The 19,697-nt window shown below is 38.2% G+C and overlaps 1 protein-coding gene across 1 annotated transcript in view; it reads left to right on the top strand.

Annotated features, from left to right (window-relative positions):
- Nucleotides 1-19,697, top strand: part of THSD7B (thrombospondin type 1 domain containing 7B) — a 717,646-nt gene that overhangs the window by 195,561 nt on the left and 502,388 nt on the right. The window contains exon 3 of the mRNA XM_059395498.1: nt 6,903-7,148. Coding sequence (XP_059251481.1) covers nt 6,903-7,148 — 246 coding nt within the window. The remainder of the gene's footprint in view (nt 1-6,902; nt 7,149-19,697) is intronic.

The following is a 19,697-nucleotide window of genomic DNA, read 5'->3' as shown; positions in this document are numbered from 1 at the left end:
CCCCCCCCCCCCCAAAACCAAAATACTAAAAAAGAGATCAGATTTATGGTTACCTGAGGTGGAAGGTAAAAGAGAGGAAGAAATGGAGGAAGGTGGTCAAAAGATACCAGCTTCCAGTTTTAAGATAAATAAGTACTAAGGATCAATGTACAGCAGGATGACTATAGCTAACACTGCTGTATGATATGTAAGGAAGTTAAGAGAGTAAATCCTAAGAGTTCTCAACACAAAGAGGAATTTTTTTTTTAATTTTTTTCTTTTCTTCTTCTGAGAAGATCAGCATTAGATAAATCTAATATGGTCATCATTTCGCAATAAGTAAATCATACCGTCATACTGTATGTTTTAAACTTACACAGTGATGTGTGTCAATTATTTTTCAATAAAACTGGAAAAAAGAAATTGAAAGACATTTAATAGCTTAATTTTATTTTTATTGAGGATCAGAAAGAAAATAGTTAAATAACTGAAGTATGGTCCTCTTAATTATATATTCTAACCTAATATAAATACAATTTTTGTTAAACAAGACATCATTTACCTCAGATTAATTTGGCCAAGTAAGGAGGTTATAGGAAAAAGGTAAACTCATAATCTTCCAGCTAAAATTTCTCAGTAATGCTTAGTATTCTTTCTTAGTAATTTTACAGTCTTATATTTTCAAATTTGTCTTCCAGACATTTGAAACTCTGCTTATTTGAACGTCTTTTCTTGCTGAATTTTATATTGTCATAGGCAGCTGACATTTTAGTCCGGTTTCTAAAGTGTCCAGGAATTTTATGTAAGACCAGCTAGGTGCCTATTTTTTCTTCATCAGGCTATAATTCTTATTTTCTTTTCAGATATCCCATTTAGTTTGGCTGGTGGCAGAAAAATGCCACTAGTTTAGAGTCAAAAATCACTAAAATTGATGGCATATATTCTATCTAATTTCCCAAATGTATTCTTTTTTTAAGAATTTTCTCAGTTTTAGTTTATTTCTCCTCATTTCTCCATTTACCTTTTATTCCCTCGTGTCATTTTCATAATGTGATCTTGCAGTCATTCTCTAAGTTAGAATCTGTAAGCTCTGGAAGCAACTGTTCCCTTGTTAGTCTGCTGTGATTTGGGTAAGCTGCTACCATATGGATAGCAGTGTTCTTGCTAAATAATTAGAATTACTGTGCTTCCAAATGGCCCAAGTTAGTTGCAGTTTCACTTCTATAAAAATAACTTTTAAACTATACAGCATATTTTGGAAGTATTAAATTCTATAAATAAATATTATATAATGTAGGATAAGATTAGTGGAAATGAAAATTGTTCTACAATTTAATACTTTACTCATACATGTTTAATGATGTCTAGTTGGTAGTTTTTCCAGGTGTAGGGTAGACTTGGCTCTTTAAGAATTTGTTAACTTACAGATTGGATCATTTTGTAGCTTTAACAAAGCTCTGTGTCAAATAACTTTTCAGGCTTCTTGTTAAATATGGCAAAACGAACATAATCATTTATCACTCCTGTATTCTAGAACCCCACTTAACTAACAGTAAAGGAATAAAAAAGACATAAACTCTCAAGGACAAATATAATAGGAACGGATATGACAGCTAAATAGAAATGTCAACAAATTTTGGGAGCTGGAAAGCAGATGGATGAGCAGTAATTTACCTAGCAGAGTGGAAAAAGCTGAAACCTCCCTTCCAGTTGGAAGATCTGCAAGAAGCAAATCCATTTATATGGCACAGATGTACGAGACACAAAGCTATGTGTTTATCACATTTTTGCCTCTTCCACAGCACATGGAAAGATATTTCACCGTCTTCTTTGCAGTTCTGTTGGACCTATTTGATTGATTTGGCCAATGAAATGCAGACTGAAGTAATGTAAGCCACTTCTAGGCTAAAGTTATAAATCACTTTTGGCCATCCTCCTACTGTGTCTTTCCTTTCTAAAGGTGAACTTGGAAGCCATGTATTCTGGATGGTGAATATATAAGATGGGCACAGCTTGATCTTTACGTCTTCAGGCAGAGTACCTTCTAGGACAGTCTGCACTGAACTATATACAGAAGGAGAATGACCGGTTATTTTATCAAATCATTCAGATTATAGGATTTGCTCTCACACTATAGCCTATTTGATTCTGACTGATACAAGGTTCTTAGAAGACTTGACAGTTATTGACACTAAGTAACTCAGAATAGATGTCCTCACTAGGCCTAAAAGTTATTCCTTTACCTGTAGAATGTAGTGTAAGTGTGAAAATTATTCTGATTTGCAGATGGGTTGAAAATCTATGAGTAGTTTGTGAGAGGGCCCTGACAACTCCCTTCCTCCAGTCAGCTTTCATAGAACTAACAGCCAGGTCTCTACAAGGGAACAAGAGATAAGGGAATTAGCACTCCTGGAAAAAGGTGAGCATCAGTCATTCTGCCATAATGGATAAGCAGTGTGAATGGCCAGTTCAGAGTAGGATGTCTGAATAGTCATTAAGGGTGTGAGATGAATATAAAACTCAATGTAAGCTCAAAAAACAAATGTACTTTCTTTGTATTGAAAAAAAAAAAAAAAACAAAAAACATCACCACCACCAAAACCAACCAACCAACCAAACAAACTCAAGCCTGATACACCTTTTGAACATGTAAGAAGGGAAAAATCTCACAATACCTAGTGCATTTGATGATATGATTATTTGTGGCCCAAATCAGGGCAAATATACTAAAGAAAATATTTTACACATGTGTAGTACAGAGACATATAAAACGAGGTTCAATATATAATCCCATGGATTTGCAAGAAATTAAACACAACCAAAAAGTATGCTAATGGGAAAATGAATAAATGAATTGCTAAGGACTCATATTGGAATATTACTAATAAAAATGAATGTACACTATCTGTGTTTATCAACATGGATAGATCTAAAAGTCATTAAGTAAGGAAAATAATTTCCAGAAATAATATGTTTAATAAAACATTTATGTAAAACTTTTAAGAACATGCATGACAATGAATGCTATAGATATTTATGAACATATACACATTTAGTTAAAGTATAAAAACATTATAGAGAATAATAATTTCAGGATAGTGGCTGTGTCTGGAGAAGAGAGCTAGAGATAGGATTATAAGTGACACAAGGACTTTACCTGAAATTGTAATTTTTTATTTTATTTAATGAAATCTGTCATAAATATTAACCTTTGCTAGTAAAGTCTAGGAGTATATATTATTCTACTTTTCTGAATATTTGAGATATCTTAATATTATTTTATTTTATTTCATTTTTTAAAAAGATTTTATTTATTTATTTGAGAGTGAGATAATGAAAGAGCACGAGAAGTGGCAGGGTCACAGGGAGAAGCAGACTCCCTGCTGAGCAGGGAGCCTGATCCGGGACTCTATCCTGGGACTCCAGGATCATGACCTGAGCGGAAGGCAGCCGCCCAACCAACTGAGTCACCCAGTTGGTGACTTATTATTTTAAAGCAGTAACTGAAATGTTGATGAAAGGAAGATACTTTTCTGTTGAGTTTTATCTTCTAAGAATTTCTGTCCTTATTTTCTAAATAAAGAAATTTCCCTACATTTCCAGAGGAAATAAGAATTACTATAGTAATTTTTTGTTTCAGTGATTTCCTTTACAGTGAATGCTTGTGAAGTAATTTACAAATGACAACGTGTTCTGTAAATGTCAAAGAGGTATAATTACCGTAGCATCTTTTTTTTTTTTTAAAGCCAAATCCATACTATATGTTTGTTTTATTAAAAAGACACACCACCTTCTATGAAAGGACTGATTCCCTTTCAGTGTGTAGACAATGATATTTGTTATGGGCTTTAGTTTAGTAGATTTTTCTACTTATACTAAAAGTGACTACAACTATGTTGGGTGCGTGTGAGTAAATCACATTTTATTATAGTTTTTTCCTGCAGATAATGAAACTAAGCAGCCAAGAGAGACCAAGGTTATGCTATTGTACTGTGATGCAAAATTCAGGACCCAGATATTTCTTATTCACCACTTAGTGCTTGCCCACCTATTCCAGTAAAATGGAATCTCGAAGATCAAAGTAGTCCAGGTCCCTCTGTGGTATATTTTAAGACTTTTTTTTTTTTAAACTAAGAAGGCACATTTGTGAAAATAATGTTAAAAATAAGTGAATATATGATGAGTGGAACATATGCTCTTCCTAATTCCAAAAATTAGGAGCCCTTTTCAAAGATGTGACAGTCCCTGATTAATCCCTGCAATTCCTGGCAGGTCTTGTTATCCATTCTACTGAGCCAGTAGGAAGATGAGCAACAGAGAGTCAAAGCTGGTAAATGGAAAGAAGCAAACCACCACCTAACCTGTAGACAGAGAACTGCATACTGTGGGATCTTCTTTATAAAAGGGAGAGGAAAATCTGTCTTGGAAATTGAGACTTTTTTCCTAAAAACACACAAATTGAAAAACCCCATTAAATTCCGTATGGTGGTGCTAGGGCTGCCTTAACAAAGTATCACTGACTGGGTGGCTGACACACAATGGAAATTAGTTTTCTTACTGTTCTGGAGTCTGGAACGTCCGAGATCAGTTGGTTTCTTCTGAGCCCTCTCTGCTTGGCTTGTAGACAGCTATCTTCTCTCTCTGTCTTCACACAGGCTTCCTTCTGTGTGTGCTTATGTCCTAAGCTCTTCCTAGGACACCATTCATACTGGATTAGGGCCCATCCTGGTGAGCTCATTTTTACTTAATTACTTCTCTAAAGACTCTTCAAATATGCACGTATTCTGACGTACTGACAGTACTTCAATATATGAATTTGGAAGCCAGTAACAGTTCCTGAAGAGTGAAGACCTAGAATCTTCTTCATCAAGAGGTTTCCATCGTGTTACATAGCAAAAGAGATGATCCTCTTACTCTACATCCAACCATGTCCAGAAATAATATATTCTGACATAGATGGGGCATTTTCAAGAGAGGTTCTTCCTATTGTGTCTTCTCTCGAAGCTTCCAAAATTACATGGGAGTGAGTAATGGTAGTGAGGTCTGTTTTTCCTTTTTCATTCTGAAGGGAATAATGTGATCTAAATAGACTTTATGTACACACACACACACACACACCCGACCAAAGGTTCATCTTATGTTATTATGACTTCTGAAAACCACACAAATTCTCTGTGCCTTTATAAAGGATATCAATATGGAAATCTCACTATAATTTACATGAATTTGAGCATGTTTTATACTCTCCTGCCCCTCACCTTCTATAATCCATTTCTCTGTTGGTGGCTCCCTTATCAACATATTTTTGTTTATCAGAAACATGGAATCATTCTAATACATTTCTCTTTTTTAAACACATGTAGAAGAACCATTACCAAAGCCTGACTAAAGCTCATTACTCCACCAGTTTTCACAGGCCCACTTTTGGAAGTCAGTATTTGAACATATATTGACTTATATTCCTGTCAAAATTATTCTTTTCTTCCCCAAGATAATGGAGGACTTTCATAGAATAAGGCAATGGCTAACACCAAAAAATGGGGAAAAAAAAGGAATACCAATTAATATGCGAAGCATTATCTTCTTATAGGAGTTTAATTGATTTTCCTCCACTTAAAATTGTTTAATGCTCAAGTAAATCTGAATTTGTTAGTCCATGATATGAAGTCTTTCCAGACTTACTTTTGAAGAACCCACACACCTAATATTTATCCACTTTCCTCTTTGAACTTTATGCTTTATAAATGGACAGATTTTTGACAGTTGACAAGTTGCCTTTTACTTACCCTGTTTGGTGTGCATATAAATGTTTAACCCCAGTTCTTGGTGGTTTGGGCTTCAGGGTATGGTGGGAGTGGTGGACTTGATTTGTAACATTTGTTGTTTTCTGTTACGTAAATACTCCTGCCATGGCCAGTTTTAAGCTATCTGCATGAAATCAGCTAGCTTGCAAAATTCCTAAAAATTTATTAATTAGTTCTTGTGAAACAGTGCATCTACTGCTTATAGAACACTGGTTTCCATCCTCACAAAATTTTATATTAAGGCTTCACATATGCTATTTCATTGACCTAAAATAGTCTCCCTTCTGTGCCAGAGAAGTTCCCATTTATCTTTAAAAGAAATGCAGCTCTAATGTCCTTCACTCTTAGAACCTCCCCCTCAGCCCTGCCCATCCCCCCAGCCTTCCTAAGTGGTCCATCACTTCCTCATCAACTTTCCCCCTCATCATTATAAATGCTTTTATGTTGAAATCATCAGATTATCCTATTATGATACCTTCTTATTTATGTTTCCTAATTAGATTGTTAGTATTAGATAGCACCTGCAAATGAGGAAACTGATGCTCAGAGCCTAACAGTGTGGGGAAAACATGATACCACAAGTTTATTTTTCTTTTTATTTATTTTTTTTGTTTTATTTTTTAATAGTTACCTGTATCTTTGACCGTAGACAAATGGTTTAGCCTTTCTGAGTCTATTTTCTGCAGATGGAGATAATAATATGTAAACACATGAGATTGTGGTGAGAAAGTGCCTGTGAGATGCAGCACAATGTGTGACACCTGGGAGCCTGTCAACAAACGGCAACTCTAGGTTACATCAGAGGTGAAGGCAAAGGAGAGGAGGCTCAGTTATTTCTGATAATGCTTCAGGCAAAGTTCAGGGTGGGCTCATCTTACACGTGTGTCTTGCTAGAGTGAAATAACTTCACAGTTTCAGATAAAATAAAGCATGCAATCTTAAAATGGATGTTCTTCTTTATTTTATCATGATGCCTCTAACATTTTTTTTAAAGTCCTTTTAAAAGTTCATATCAAATTTTAGGTTGTTTCTTTTTTTCCCCCTCATAACAGGCACTTCATAACATTGGTTGCATTTGTTTAATTTATGCCCTATGGTTTTTTGCTTCTGTTCTTTCAGCCTTTGCGTGCAAGACTCCTTCCCTTTGACTGTCCAGTCTTGCATCATGCCAAAAGATTGTGAAACCACTGAGTGGTCCTCCTGGAGCCCCTGCTCCAAGACGTGTCGTTCAGGAAGTCTCTCACCAGGATTTAGGAGCAGGCGCCGGAATGTGAAGCATGTTGCTATTGGGGGTGGAAAGGAGTGCTCTGAACTTCTCGAGAAAGAGGCCTGCATTGTTGAAGAACTCTTACAGCCATGTCCCAGGTATTGTGTGTTCTTTGACATGAGTACTCACTGTTCTGTTTGACCTCATTTTATGTGGGGTAGGGATGTTAACAATACTAACAGTAGCTGTTACTCATAATTGTTGAGCCTTTACTCAGTATCGACAGCCACGCTAAGTAGTATGGCACAGTGGGTTAAGAGCATGGACTGTGTTGATTTCCTGGGCTCTAATCCTATTTCTGTGACTTTCTGAATTTGTGAATTTCTGCAAGTAACTTAAGTCTAGTGCCCTAGTTTACTCATCTACTAGCAGTACGTACTTCATTCAACAGTTGGCACATGATTAATGCTTAGTAATCATTGCTTATTACCTGACATGTCACACCTGAATTTTATGATAACCTAAAAAGCTATTCATAACATCTTTATTTTGCAGATGAAACTGTTGATGCTTAAATAGTTTTTGAGGTTACATAGATAGTGGATGGCAACCCCCTGATTCTAATGCAGTTCTGTCTCGAAAGGTTACTGCAAGCTTATGGCCTCATTTCTAATACACAGTCCATAAGGGGCCAGAGGATTTGGGTAAAAACTTGACCTTGATTAGTAACTGTATTGCTTATATTTTGTCTGGTTATATGTATAGTCCTTGGTGAAGACCTCCAGTGTATTTTTCTCTGGATTGTTGGCTTATGGTGGCCAGGTTTGATAATGGCAGAAGTCATTTGGGACTACCTAACTATTCAGAAGACTTCTGGGAATAAATTAGTGGTAATTCCTGCTGGATGGCTGCCCTGAATTCTATCTGTTAAATATATAGCTATTTTAGATAGACCTTTTTTTTAGTTTCTTATAGTTTATAAGATTCAAGAATTCCTTTCCCAGTGAAAAGTAAAATGAGGAAAAAAAAATACAGCTTCTTGCAGAAATTAACCAAATAATTAATTAAACTTAACAGGCATTGTTGATGTGCTTAGCTATTCCTTACATCTGAAATAATATGTCAAGGGTGGAGGAATCAAGAGGTAATTTCTTGTTGTCAGAATCTTAACCACTCACTTCCTCCACTTCACCATTGAAACCAGTGTAGACTCAACTCCTTATGTACTGACTGTTCATTTTTTACCACTATGACCCCTTAAAGTCATATCATTCCAGACCTCAAAAGAGAAGAGGTAGGTGTAGTTTATGATCCCATACAGATTAACTTGGTCTCACAGAATTCTCCCTAGTTGTGTTGAGTATGTGTCCATTCTTTAAAAATACTGATATTGAGGAAAGAATGAGACTGGAAATGACATAAAGCCTGAGATCTTTGTTCCTTTTGAATTTGGATAGACGTGTATTAAAATTGCATCACCATCGTTTATTAATTGTGTGTTTTGGGGCAAGCTGTACAATCTCTCTAAAGCATTTCCTTCCTCAATAAATTGTGTCTATATTATACTGCCTGTGTTGAGGATTGAATACATACGTTCTAGATATGTAAAATGTCAGTCTCAGTGCTCAGCACATGGGAGACACTACAAAGATGGCAACCCTTTATGTTGCTGTTTGCAGGTGTGCTCATTTCCTCCAAAAAGAGAATCCCTCCTTTCTTTGCAGTAATTTAATGGGGTAGGAAATTATTTCTGTGTAATGTAAAATCTTTTTCTCTATGGAGGCATAGTTCAGAAGGGTTCTCAATGTTAGGATTCCAGAAATAGAATCTGGGTTTAATAATAAGCTGGACATTGATTCCTTTTTTCTTCATTCCTTTCATGGAATGGATAGTGCCCTCTTCCAGATACTGATTTATATACAGACCTCCCCCCTCCCTTTTTTTCTCTTTGTTAAAAATTATTACAGTTCTCTTGGGAGTCAGAGAAGTTCCTGTGTGATGATCAGGAGAAAGTTGAATTGCATTTACATTTTTTAAATAATGACTACTTTTTATTGAGTACCTACTGTTCGCTAGTAAGTACGTCAGAGTTTTAACAGATTATTTAGAAGAACATTAAGTTTATCATCAAAATGGGACACGTATAGTAAAAGTGATGTAGATCGGTAGTGTTCAGATTCAAACTGAAGTCTATTTGGCTTCAAAATCAATATATTTTTTATTACTTTCATGATAGTCATAGTAAAGACATATCGAGATCAGGATATGTATACACATAGTCGTGTGTTTATATGTATCAAGTTTTCTAACAAAATAATGTGGAATGGTAGTAATTCAAGATGTATCCACGATTAATTTCTTTATTGATCCCCATATGACTGAACCTTAACATCTGAAAATAGGTCCGACAAATTTCATTGGCAATGTACCTGGCCCTCTAGTTCTGGTGTTTGGAAATGTTACTGAATTTGACATTTTTAAAAACCGTCTCAAATAGTGAATTTGTAGGAAATAGGAGTCCTTGAAAACTCACTGAATACCAACCAGGGTTTCCTAGGGAGAATGATGTGTTAGCTACTGATTCCAGGAGAATGCATAAATAACAACAGAATTAACATTGGCTGACATTCTTATTTGTCTGAAATCTGAGCTGTGGCCTCTACCACAGGAAAGCATAAAGGCTGTATACTAAGTTTGTTTCTAGTGTGACATTGGTGACTAAAATTCATTATGAACAAGGGAAATGGAAACAAAAATCTATTAGGGAACAAAAATGCCCATTTCTCCTTTCCCAGAATTCACTAGCAATTCCTATACATCAAGCAATCTAATACACCATATTTCTCCCCAGCAGGAAAATGTACATTTCTGCGACTTTGCATAGTGTTTTTTTTTTTTTTTTTTCAGTCTCCGAGAATGCAGTTTGGCTTTTACCCTTCCACCATCTGTGCTGTAAGAGACGTGTTCATCCATTCAGTAAATGTAACTTGACCTCTTGGTTATGCGCCAAACACTACGTTTAGTTCTTGTGATACCTCAGAGAACAAAATAGTCAAAATCCTCTCCCCCTCATGGGACTTAAATTTTAGTGAAGGTGTACCAAATAAATTTAATAAATAAGCTATATACTGTGTACATGAGCTGTGGGAGAAAAAAATACATTAGAGTTGCTGTGATGCTGTGATGTGGGTTCAGCTCAGGTTACAGAACTAGACAGAGGCATTACAGAAGCCTCATTTGAACAAGCAGGATATGTTGGGGGAACTTGAAGGAAGTGAGGAAATTAGCCTTTCAGATAACTAGGGGAATATTCCACGAAAAGGGAAGAGCTAGAGAAGTATCCTAGGTCCTAGATACTAATATTGCTCAAAAAATCCTTTAGATGCCTGGCTTTGGGGCCACTCTTCTTACAAGCTGGACTCCAATGATTGGCCTTTTATCTCTCAACACTATGAAGGCTAGTCCCAGAGGTGTGATCCAATGAAAGAAATGGTCACCAAGAGGAACCCATTCTAACATTTTTTTTTAAAAGATTTTATTTATTTATTTGACAGAGAGAGATCACAAGCAGGCAGAGAGGCAGGCAGAGAGAGAGGGAGAAGCAGGCTCCCCGCTGAGCAGAGAGCCCGATGCGGGGCTCAATCCCAGGACTCCGAGATCATGACCTGAGCTGAAGGCAGCGGCTTAACCCACTGAGCCACCCAGGTGCCCCGAGGAACCCATTCTAGAACTGCTCCCTGAGACCAGAACACTTCGGAAGTTCCTTGGGGGCAACTGGCTTAAATAAACTTGAAAGGAGACAGAAGCTAGTCTATGTTATGCTACCATGGTAAGTTAGAGAACTGTAAAGATGTTGGCATAGTACAGCCTTATGTTTGTTTCAAGAGTTTAACCAAGACGTTTATAGACTCCAAGAACCCCCTTCATTCTGCATTACAATCTGCTTGTAAGTTTATGCCCCCTTCCAGCATAACACTAAGCACTCACATTATATATTTTGAGGTGGGCTTAGAAATGAGAGAGAGGATACATCTTCTTGTCCCTTGCCACCTTTTCTCTTGGTGTGTTTATCTCCTGTCATTAGGCATCATGATCTTGGGCATTTATGTCATTCTGTACCTCCAAACATTGAAAGAACGTGTTTTATAAACTACCTTGGTCCTTGTGTCTTTTTTAATGTCCTCATTAGCATCTGAAGTATTAGATCCTACATCTCAACTCAGAAGATGGTGAAAAGCATTCTCAGGCAATAAATAATAACATGGCCCTGTTTACTAGATAGTATAAGGAAAGCATTTTAAATGCTTAATGTTAGATAACTGAGGCATGAGCTGATGCTGGAACAGCGGTGGCTCCAGATCCCTTGTGTTGTTTTAGAGGCCCATTCTGGCTAACGACACTATAACATACAAGAATATAGGAAAATGTCAATGTCTTTCTTGGAAGTGACACCTCAGATGACCCACCAGCATCTTCCACCACTTCACCAGGAGATAGCAATTTTCATGTAAACATGGCTGTTCTGTCTCTTAAATGATCATTTAGAATCTGAAATCCAATATAAGACAGCACCATTAAAAGCTGACAATGACCAATGTAGGTTAAAAACTCCTATGAGGATCTGAAGGCAGAGACAATTACATGTACTACATGATGTAATTGTGCAGAAGAGTCCATTTGTAAAACATTGTTTCACATCTTGGATCTGGCACTAAATAGCTGGCTCTTGTAACCCATCTCTCCTTGTCTCTACTATGTATGAATTTATCCTTATTATGATCTATCTGTGCAGACTTATACAGAGACTTGTATCTGGGTTTCCTTTAGTCTACTTTGATTTGTTTCTATAACAACCCCCTGTGGCCAGCCTATTTGTCCCTAACATCTCTTTGAGGCACTAAACCCAACTTTAGATTTTTCTCGATGAAATTCTTTTTCCTTAAAAAAACAAAACAAACAAACAAACAAAAACTCTGGGGATTCATTGATGGATATTTATGATATTGTGGCCAAGGACAGAGCTAAGGAAAAGGTTGGCAGGCAAAACTTGGCTTGGCTGTTGGCCTCCTTTGCCCATTGGAACTGTGTCATTGCTGGAACAGGGTTGGAGTGTTGTAAAGAGATGTTGGTCCAACACCTGCTTCAGCCTGTCACTGTGCTAATTGCTGGAGAATTTAGGAAACAGAAGACTTTCAGTCTGTGTTCACTTAGTTCGTGCATCTTAAGAATCTTGAAAAAAGATCTTCTTTGAATTATGATGGAGTTACCACTTGAAAAGTTGAAAAGATTGTAAGTAGAAATCTAACCTACCAAGCATCATAGCTTAGCCTAGTCTACCTTAAATGTGCTTAAAAAGCTTATATCAGGGGCGGCTGGGTGGCTCAGTGGGTTAAAGCCTCTGCCTTCGGCTCGGGTCGTGATCTCAGGGTCCTGGGATCAAGCCCTGCGTGGGGCTCTCTGCTCAGTGGGGAGCCTGCTTCCTCCTCTCTCTCTGCCTGCCTCTCTGCCTACTTGTGATCTCTGTCTGTCAAATAAATTAAAAAAAAAAAAAAAAAGCTTATATCAGCTTATAGTTGGGCAAAATCATCTAACCCAAAACCTCTTTTTTATAATATTGAATATCTCATGTAATTAACTGACTACTATACTGAAAGTGAAAAACAGAATGGTTCACGGAATGGGTGCAGGTGTATCTGTAATTTATCCTTGTGATTATGTGGCTGACTGGGACCTACGGCTTATTGCCCTGGCCAGGCACCATGAGAATATCAGACCATATACTTACAAGTGAAAAAAGGTCAAAATTCAAAATTCAAAGTATGGTTTCTACCGAATGTGTATCACTTTTGCACCACCACCAGTTCAAAAATTTGTAACTTGAGCCTCCAGAAGTCAGGGCTCTGTAATTAATTACTCTTTAAAGACTAGAGTATCCAGAACACAATCTCTATATTCTTTAAGAGTGTTTTTTTTTTTTTTTTAAGATTTTATTTATTTATTTGACAGGCAGATAGGAAGAGAGGCAGCAGAGAGATAGAGAGATAGGTGGAAGCAGGCTCTCTGCTGAGCCGAGATCCAGATGCAGGGCTCAATCCCAGGATCCTGAGATCATGACCTGAGCTGAAGGCAGGGGCTTTAACCCACTAAGCCACCCAGGTGCCCCTTTAAGAGTGTTTAATAGTTGGTAATGTTCTTACAAATCCTCCCATACCTAGCAATGTGGCTTTTTGTTTATTTACTTTTTTCCCAGAATGCGTAGCACTTATAAAAATGCCTGGTTCATTGTAAATGCTCAGAAAACAATGAATGAGTAAATGAACACTTGTATGTAGGGCAGTTCCAGAACACTATTATGCACAGGATACCTTCTTCCATGATTCTACTTATTATATAGCATGTGTGAAGGATTCAAAGTCATTTCTTTTAAAGAGCAGCTGATATTGGCCTCGTCAAGGAGATTAAATAAGAACATCTACCCAGGGCAGGGATGGACACATGAAGCTTGATTTGACACGGTCCCCAATGGCTGCCTTGCTTCTGCTAACAGTATGTCTGGTTTTCCAGATAAGAAGTTTCTGTTTTCATTAGGTTATAATAGCAGCTTGGGAAAGGGTGAGGGATGAGATCACGGTCTGAATTTGTAAAAGTTTGCCTTCCAGAACAGAACGGCATGCCTATCATTTACCACATCTTCTGTATTTTCCCGTTGGTCATCTACTACAGCACTAGTACCCTGTACATCATGGGAACTCAGTACATTTTTGAAAATGAATTAATGGGTTCTTTAAGGTTGCTTCCTTTTTTTTTTTTTGTTTCCCTCTTTTCTTTCTCTCTCTCTCTTTTTTCTTTTTTGTAAACTGTTTTAATTAAACAGCTTTCCTATAGCACTTGAGGAGGAAAGACTCAGTCATGACCTGAAGCCCTCAGGAGACTCTGCTTTAGACAAGAAACAATAGTTTTCAAAGAATCTATAAATTGTTTCAACAGAAGAAGACTGATGCCTTTTTATTGAGTCTGTCTTTACTGGTGCATATTGTTTCATGAGTCCCCATTGTGCCACTTTAAGTCCTCTCAGATGGAAGATTCGTTCCCCTGTTAGTGTAAGAAAGTTAACGTACTGCTAAGTGCTGTGCAGAGCGATAGCAGTTTATTAATAATACATATGTGGAGTTAGGCTAGCAAAGCCATCTGCTGAAGGGCAAAGAGCTTTGCACTTCAGAGTAGCTTTCCATAATCAATAGTCCCACTCTATTCAATAAAAAATTACTAGAGCATAAAATATATAAAGCTCGATCCGTTCCCTTTATTTTAGTCGTCTTTTCAGCAAAAAATGACAAGTTAATTCTTTTCTAAATGCATTTACAACTTTAAAAGGACAACAGACATTATCATAAATTAGTCATGCTGTAGTACCCTGATTTTTAATATACACACATTTAATTTCAATACCTTGCACTAGGGTTTCAATTCCAAGTGTGTTTGCAAATCTATATGTGCTTAGTCAAAACATGAGCATTAACGAATGCAATTATTCTTTCAATCTGTCATCATTAAGTCACTTAAGATGCTATTCCATGTTGCTTTGCTTTAAATCCAAGTCTTTAGAAGGAGAAAAGAAATCCACACTTTGTAAGCAATTCCAAGCCTCGTGAAAGTGATAGAGCATACATTTTAAAGGGCAGAGGTTGCTATAAAACTCTGATGGGGCTGCCATCCTGTTGCTATTAGAATCACTTTGTGTCACATTAGTAGGATGGAGGTCTTTTAAAAATAGTCACTAACTGTGCCTACTTTTCTAATTTTGGCTTTGCTAATTTAGGATGTCTCTATTCATTGCTTCACAGCGATGAATCCATTCCGAACTCCTTCTGTCCCCACCCCCCCACCCTTCCATTTGAAGAAGTTTGAGTACAGCGTTCCTTGAATTAGACAACATCACTGTCTGGAAGACTGGGTGGTTATTTTGGCAGTTGAATTTGGGAACCTTGAACTGCTTTCCCTAGTCCAGAATTTGTCTTATATATTCCTTAATGGGAATATGTATTTCTACCATTGGAAATTTTTCTTTGATTCAATCTTGGTTTCTTCTTTAAGTTGCGTACACCTCCTTAGAATGATAGCTTATTTAATATTAACTTTTTTATAATGTATCCAGTATTGTTAACATAGAGTATTATATTAGTTTTAGGTGCACAATATAGTGATTACGCGCCCGGTGCTCACCATGACTAGTGTGTTCCTAACTTTTAAAATATATCATTTATTGATCATTTCCTAAGAGGGGACTTACATTATAGGAAACATATGAGGAGAGTGGGTACTGCGTTTCAGGCATGAGAGAAGGATTTGGAAAGTAGATTCTAGAAGGCAAATGAAGGAAAACTGAATTTCACAGTTAAATTATTTGCCCTGATATCCTGTTCTTCAAATGGAAGGGGAGAGTGTAGAGGAGTAAGGAAGGGATTCTTGTCCCCATTCCTGGCCATCTCATTTAAGAATTCACAGCCAACAAATTGTGGTGCCAGTCCTTGGGGAAAAACAATTTGGAATCATTCTTCATGCCTCCCTTTCCCTCTCATCCCTATCCAATCCATTAGAAGCTGTCCCTACCTCATGGTATATCCTGAACCTGTTCACTTCTCCCCACATTTGCTTGACCGCCCCAGCTGAAGCCACCATCATCCCTCCTAAATGACCAAAGTCCTCCGAATTTGTCTCCCTTCTTTATATCCCTCATGGTCTTTTCTTCACTCAGTAGCCAGGGTGATCCTTTAAAGATTTAAATCACACCAAATTATTGCCCTCCTCAAACCTTTGTAATGACTTCCTAGCTCATATGGAATAACACGCTCCTAACTCTGGCCCACACGGCTCTTTCATAGCCTGACTCCTGACTGCTCCTCATGTCCATTCCCTCTTATCCTGACCCACCTGGCCCAGACACACTGGCTTTTGTGATGTCCTAGAAAGTGCCAAGCACTCTTCCTCCCTGCACCAGTGGACATGCTCCCCTCTCTGCCTAGAATGCTCCCTGCCATTCCTGTGTTCATTCCCTCATGTTCGTCAGGATTTGAAGACTCCCCTGGCCATGGCACCGAAATAGCTCTCCTCATACATCTCTTTCTTCTCCTCGTTATCTGATGCCACGTTACGTATGATGCATTTCTGTCTGTCTGCTCCACTGGAAGGCAATCTTCTCAAGGTCAGGAGCTTTGTCTTGCTCACTGCTATGCATTTCTATTATCTGAAATCTGGCCTGGCACATAGTTGGAGCTCAGGAATTACTTACTGAAAGAAAGGATGTATGGATGTGTGGCTGCATAAGTGATACACTTACTATTTGGGCAGGCCTATTTCTCTTTCTAGGGAGTCCTGTTTTTTAGCTCTCCCCCTGCCTGCAGTCTCTCTTACAGATCTGTGTGTTAAATAAAAGGCCCTTGTGTAAGTTGTTTTCCCTGTGCATTCAGTATTGAGTTACCAGCATTTCTCTTCCCGGAGGCTGGGAGCCTCAGAGTGACTGTCAGTATGCGGTCTCACTAATGGTGGGCAGCTTGGGAAAGTCCGGGAGTGGGCAGTATTGGAGTTTTCACATGAACGGATCATGGCAAATTTACCCAAGATTTAGAATCCTCACGGAGCAGTGTGGAGAGTTTGATTTTAGTCCTCTTTAAAAGGTTGTCTTCTGTAACTCTGAGTGGGAATTTTCATTTTTACAATTAGAGACCATTTTATTTGGCTTATATATTATTTCTCTTTTAAACTTACAGTTCTATCCTGAAAGTACTAACTTTGGCCCTGTGTAACCACAGAGCTCTAATTATAAATTGGCTGTAAAATATTCTCAAAATGTAGTTTTTGTTTGAGACTGAAAGGAAAAAAAATCATATTTTGGCAGTGTCAGATAGTCTTAGTTGTCACTGACAATATGTTTGTCACCAACAAAGGGAGAGGGAAGGGTTTTTTGGCGGGGGAGGGTTTGTTATGTTTTTGTTTTTGGTTTTGGTTTCAGTCCAGAACACACTTCCTCAAACCAAGAGCAAGATTTACTTGTCCTCCTAGTAACTGGGGAGGTAACTACCTATTGTCAATTGAACTTATTTTCTGTATCTTTTGATCAAATTTCTTTGGTTTGCCATTCACTTTTTATCTGTCATTTCATTAAAAAGATGTGCTTCAGAGTCAGATGAATCTAACTTTGAACCTTGCTCTTATATGATCTTGGAAGAATTACTTGTTGGAACCTTACTTATATGATCTTGGAAGAATTACTTCCTTTTTATTCCAATATCCCATCTGTAAAAGGGGAAACCATATTTTCCTCATAGGGTTGTTGGGACAATTTAATGAGGTTACGTGGCTCAGTTTGTTAGTGCAGTGCCTAGCACAGAATAGGCATCTAGAAGGTATTGGTTGCTCTTATTATTACTTGAAGGATATGCCATAAATTAATGCCTCGGCTACTGTGTTCAGCCAGAACTTTTTGAAAAGAGCAAATGGATCCTACACATTTGTAGGATGGAGATTGACTAATGTCTTTCGTTCCATGCATGGCTCTCTTAATCTACTTGAGGCATTTCCACAATGGATTTCAAAGTGCCATGTACCCATAGGAGGTAGGACTCTGGCCTTTGAAATTCCTATATTTCCTTCCTAACCAAAAGGACAAAATGAGGGTATGTTAAAAGGCAAGAGTTGGGAGAGAGGGGGTGGGAAAGGTCTTTGACAGGGACATCACTGTGGAAGAGAATGTCCCAGGCAGTCAGGGAGCCAGCTTGTCTGGAGGCTGGAAGACCATTGCTGCAACAGCTTCTAAAGAACAAAGGGAGTGCTGTTAGGCAGGAAGGCACCTGTGGTTCCTCATTCTGTCAGTTCCTGAAGACACTTTACCAGACTGAAGGAGTTCTGGATGTTTAGTTTTCATGGTTGCAGGGTGATTTGTGAGTAAACATAGGTAATGGGTTTGAAACAATGAGGATGAGCAAAGATGAAACACATGCATTTTAAAAAAGGAATATAGAAGTCCTTTCCTGGTGAGCATTTTCCCTCTGCTGCTTGCTGGGCTCCTGCTTTCTCTGAGGTGGTAAACAATTGAGATAGTGATAAATGCCTTATATTTCTTTAGAGAATTTGTCATTTGCCAGTGAATGGAATTTGGGTGTTTTTGGTTAATGAGCTACGGACAGGGTTTTTGTTACTTTATATAAAACCGTAGTCATTAAACTTTTCATTTTTCTTCATAATGACTTCCAAAATTCTTCCACTGCTAATTCTTCTAAGGTCACAATAAATTAATTGAAAAAGCTATTTACACAGCATGGCCCAGTCCTTTCAAACAAGCAAACAAATTGCTGTGACTTGCTGTAATTCTGAACGCTATGTTTCTTTTATACTCTGCTGAACTTTGGTTGCTAGAAGTTAGGCCATTGTATTCCTGGATCTCTGACATTAGGACTTGATGATATCAGTTAAATCCTCAGACATAAAATATTGATGTGTGTGTGTGTGTGTGTGTGTGTGTGTGTGTGTGTGTATTTCTATGGAAGCAAGGAACAAAACGTACATGCAAAAGGACTTAAGCAGAAAGGGAATTAGCATTTATTGAACATTAGTTATGTGCCGTGTTCAGCATTTGGCATTACTATACCCATTTCACAGATGAGAAAGCAGAACTTGGGCAAGGTCACATGTGCCTAGTAAGTGGCAGGGCACAGATCCCTTGAGCCGTAAATCATGCCTGTTGTCTATACCACACTGTTCCCTTTTCCCTACCTTATTTGCAAATTATATCATAGGAGTCTCCTACTCAGTTGATGTATCTGACCCTCTCCTTAATGGCCAGGGAGCTCTTCTCCTAGGCAGCCTGTGGAGGAAGAGGGTCCGAAGTGAGCCCTTGGTAAACATCCCCTACAACAAATCCTTACCTCATTGTACTTTGCTCTGGAATAGAGAGCCACCTGCCTTGAGACTCAGATACTTGAGGGACAAGCCTTCTGCTTGAGTGACCATGGGGAACAGGGTGAGAACTTGGAGGAGAAAAGGTTTCAGAACCTGACCTCTGGAGAAGGTCTCCTTCTGGGAAGAACCAAACTTTTTTCTCAGTCTCTCATGACCAGGAATTGGAAGCAATTATCCATATTGCCTGCCAAAGCAGGATCTGCACTCCAAAGTCTTGCCTACCTACTTGATGAGGGAGCAGGAGGCTGGCTGAGGACAAAGCAAGAGCTGGCGCCTTGCACCCCCCCCCCCTTCATCCGCTCCCCTCCATAGGTGTAGCATTCCTCAGGCACCCCTGACTGCCATAAAATGATAAATAGTTAACTTGCTGAGATCACAATCCTGCAAGACAGGAGTCTCCCTTGGTTTACAAATGTCCTTGAGATTACAACAAAGAAGTTACCTTATCAATAGCCCAATTTCCAAAGACACAGAACTCAGTTCCTCAAGCCTAATGTCACCCTCCCCTCCATAAAAAACCGAAGGAGGTGGAGGTAGAAGGAAAAGTAAATAAAGTTAAATTTCTTCTAAACCTAAATCTCATTAACAAGGATGCTTGATAGCAGGAATGTAACATTCCACCAGACTTCCAATTGTCTTTACTTGATAGCAACTAAGCCTTCAATATCCTGATGGTATTCTTTGCCCCAATAGCCCTTCTGAACACCCCTTTGTCCTCACCTACCCAACTCCTGTGGATATAACCAACCACC

The sequence above is a fragment of the Mustela nigripes genome, chromosome 3 (assembly GCF_022355385.1).
Source record: "Mustela nigripes isolate SB6536 chromosome 3, MUSNIG.SB6536, whole genome shotgun sequence".
Classification (NCBI taxonomy): Eukaryota; Metazoa; Chordata; class Mammalia; order Carnivora; family Mustelidae; genus Mustela; species Mustela nigripes.
This window is presented reverse-complemented; position numbering and strand designations above follow the sequence as displayed.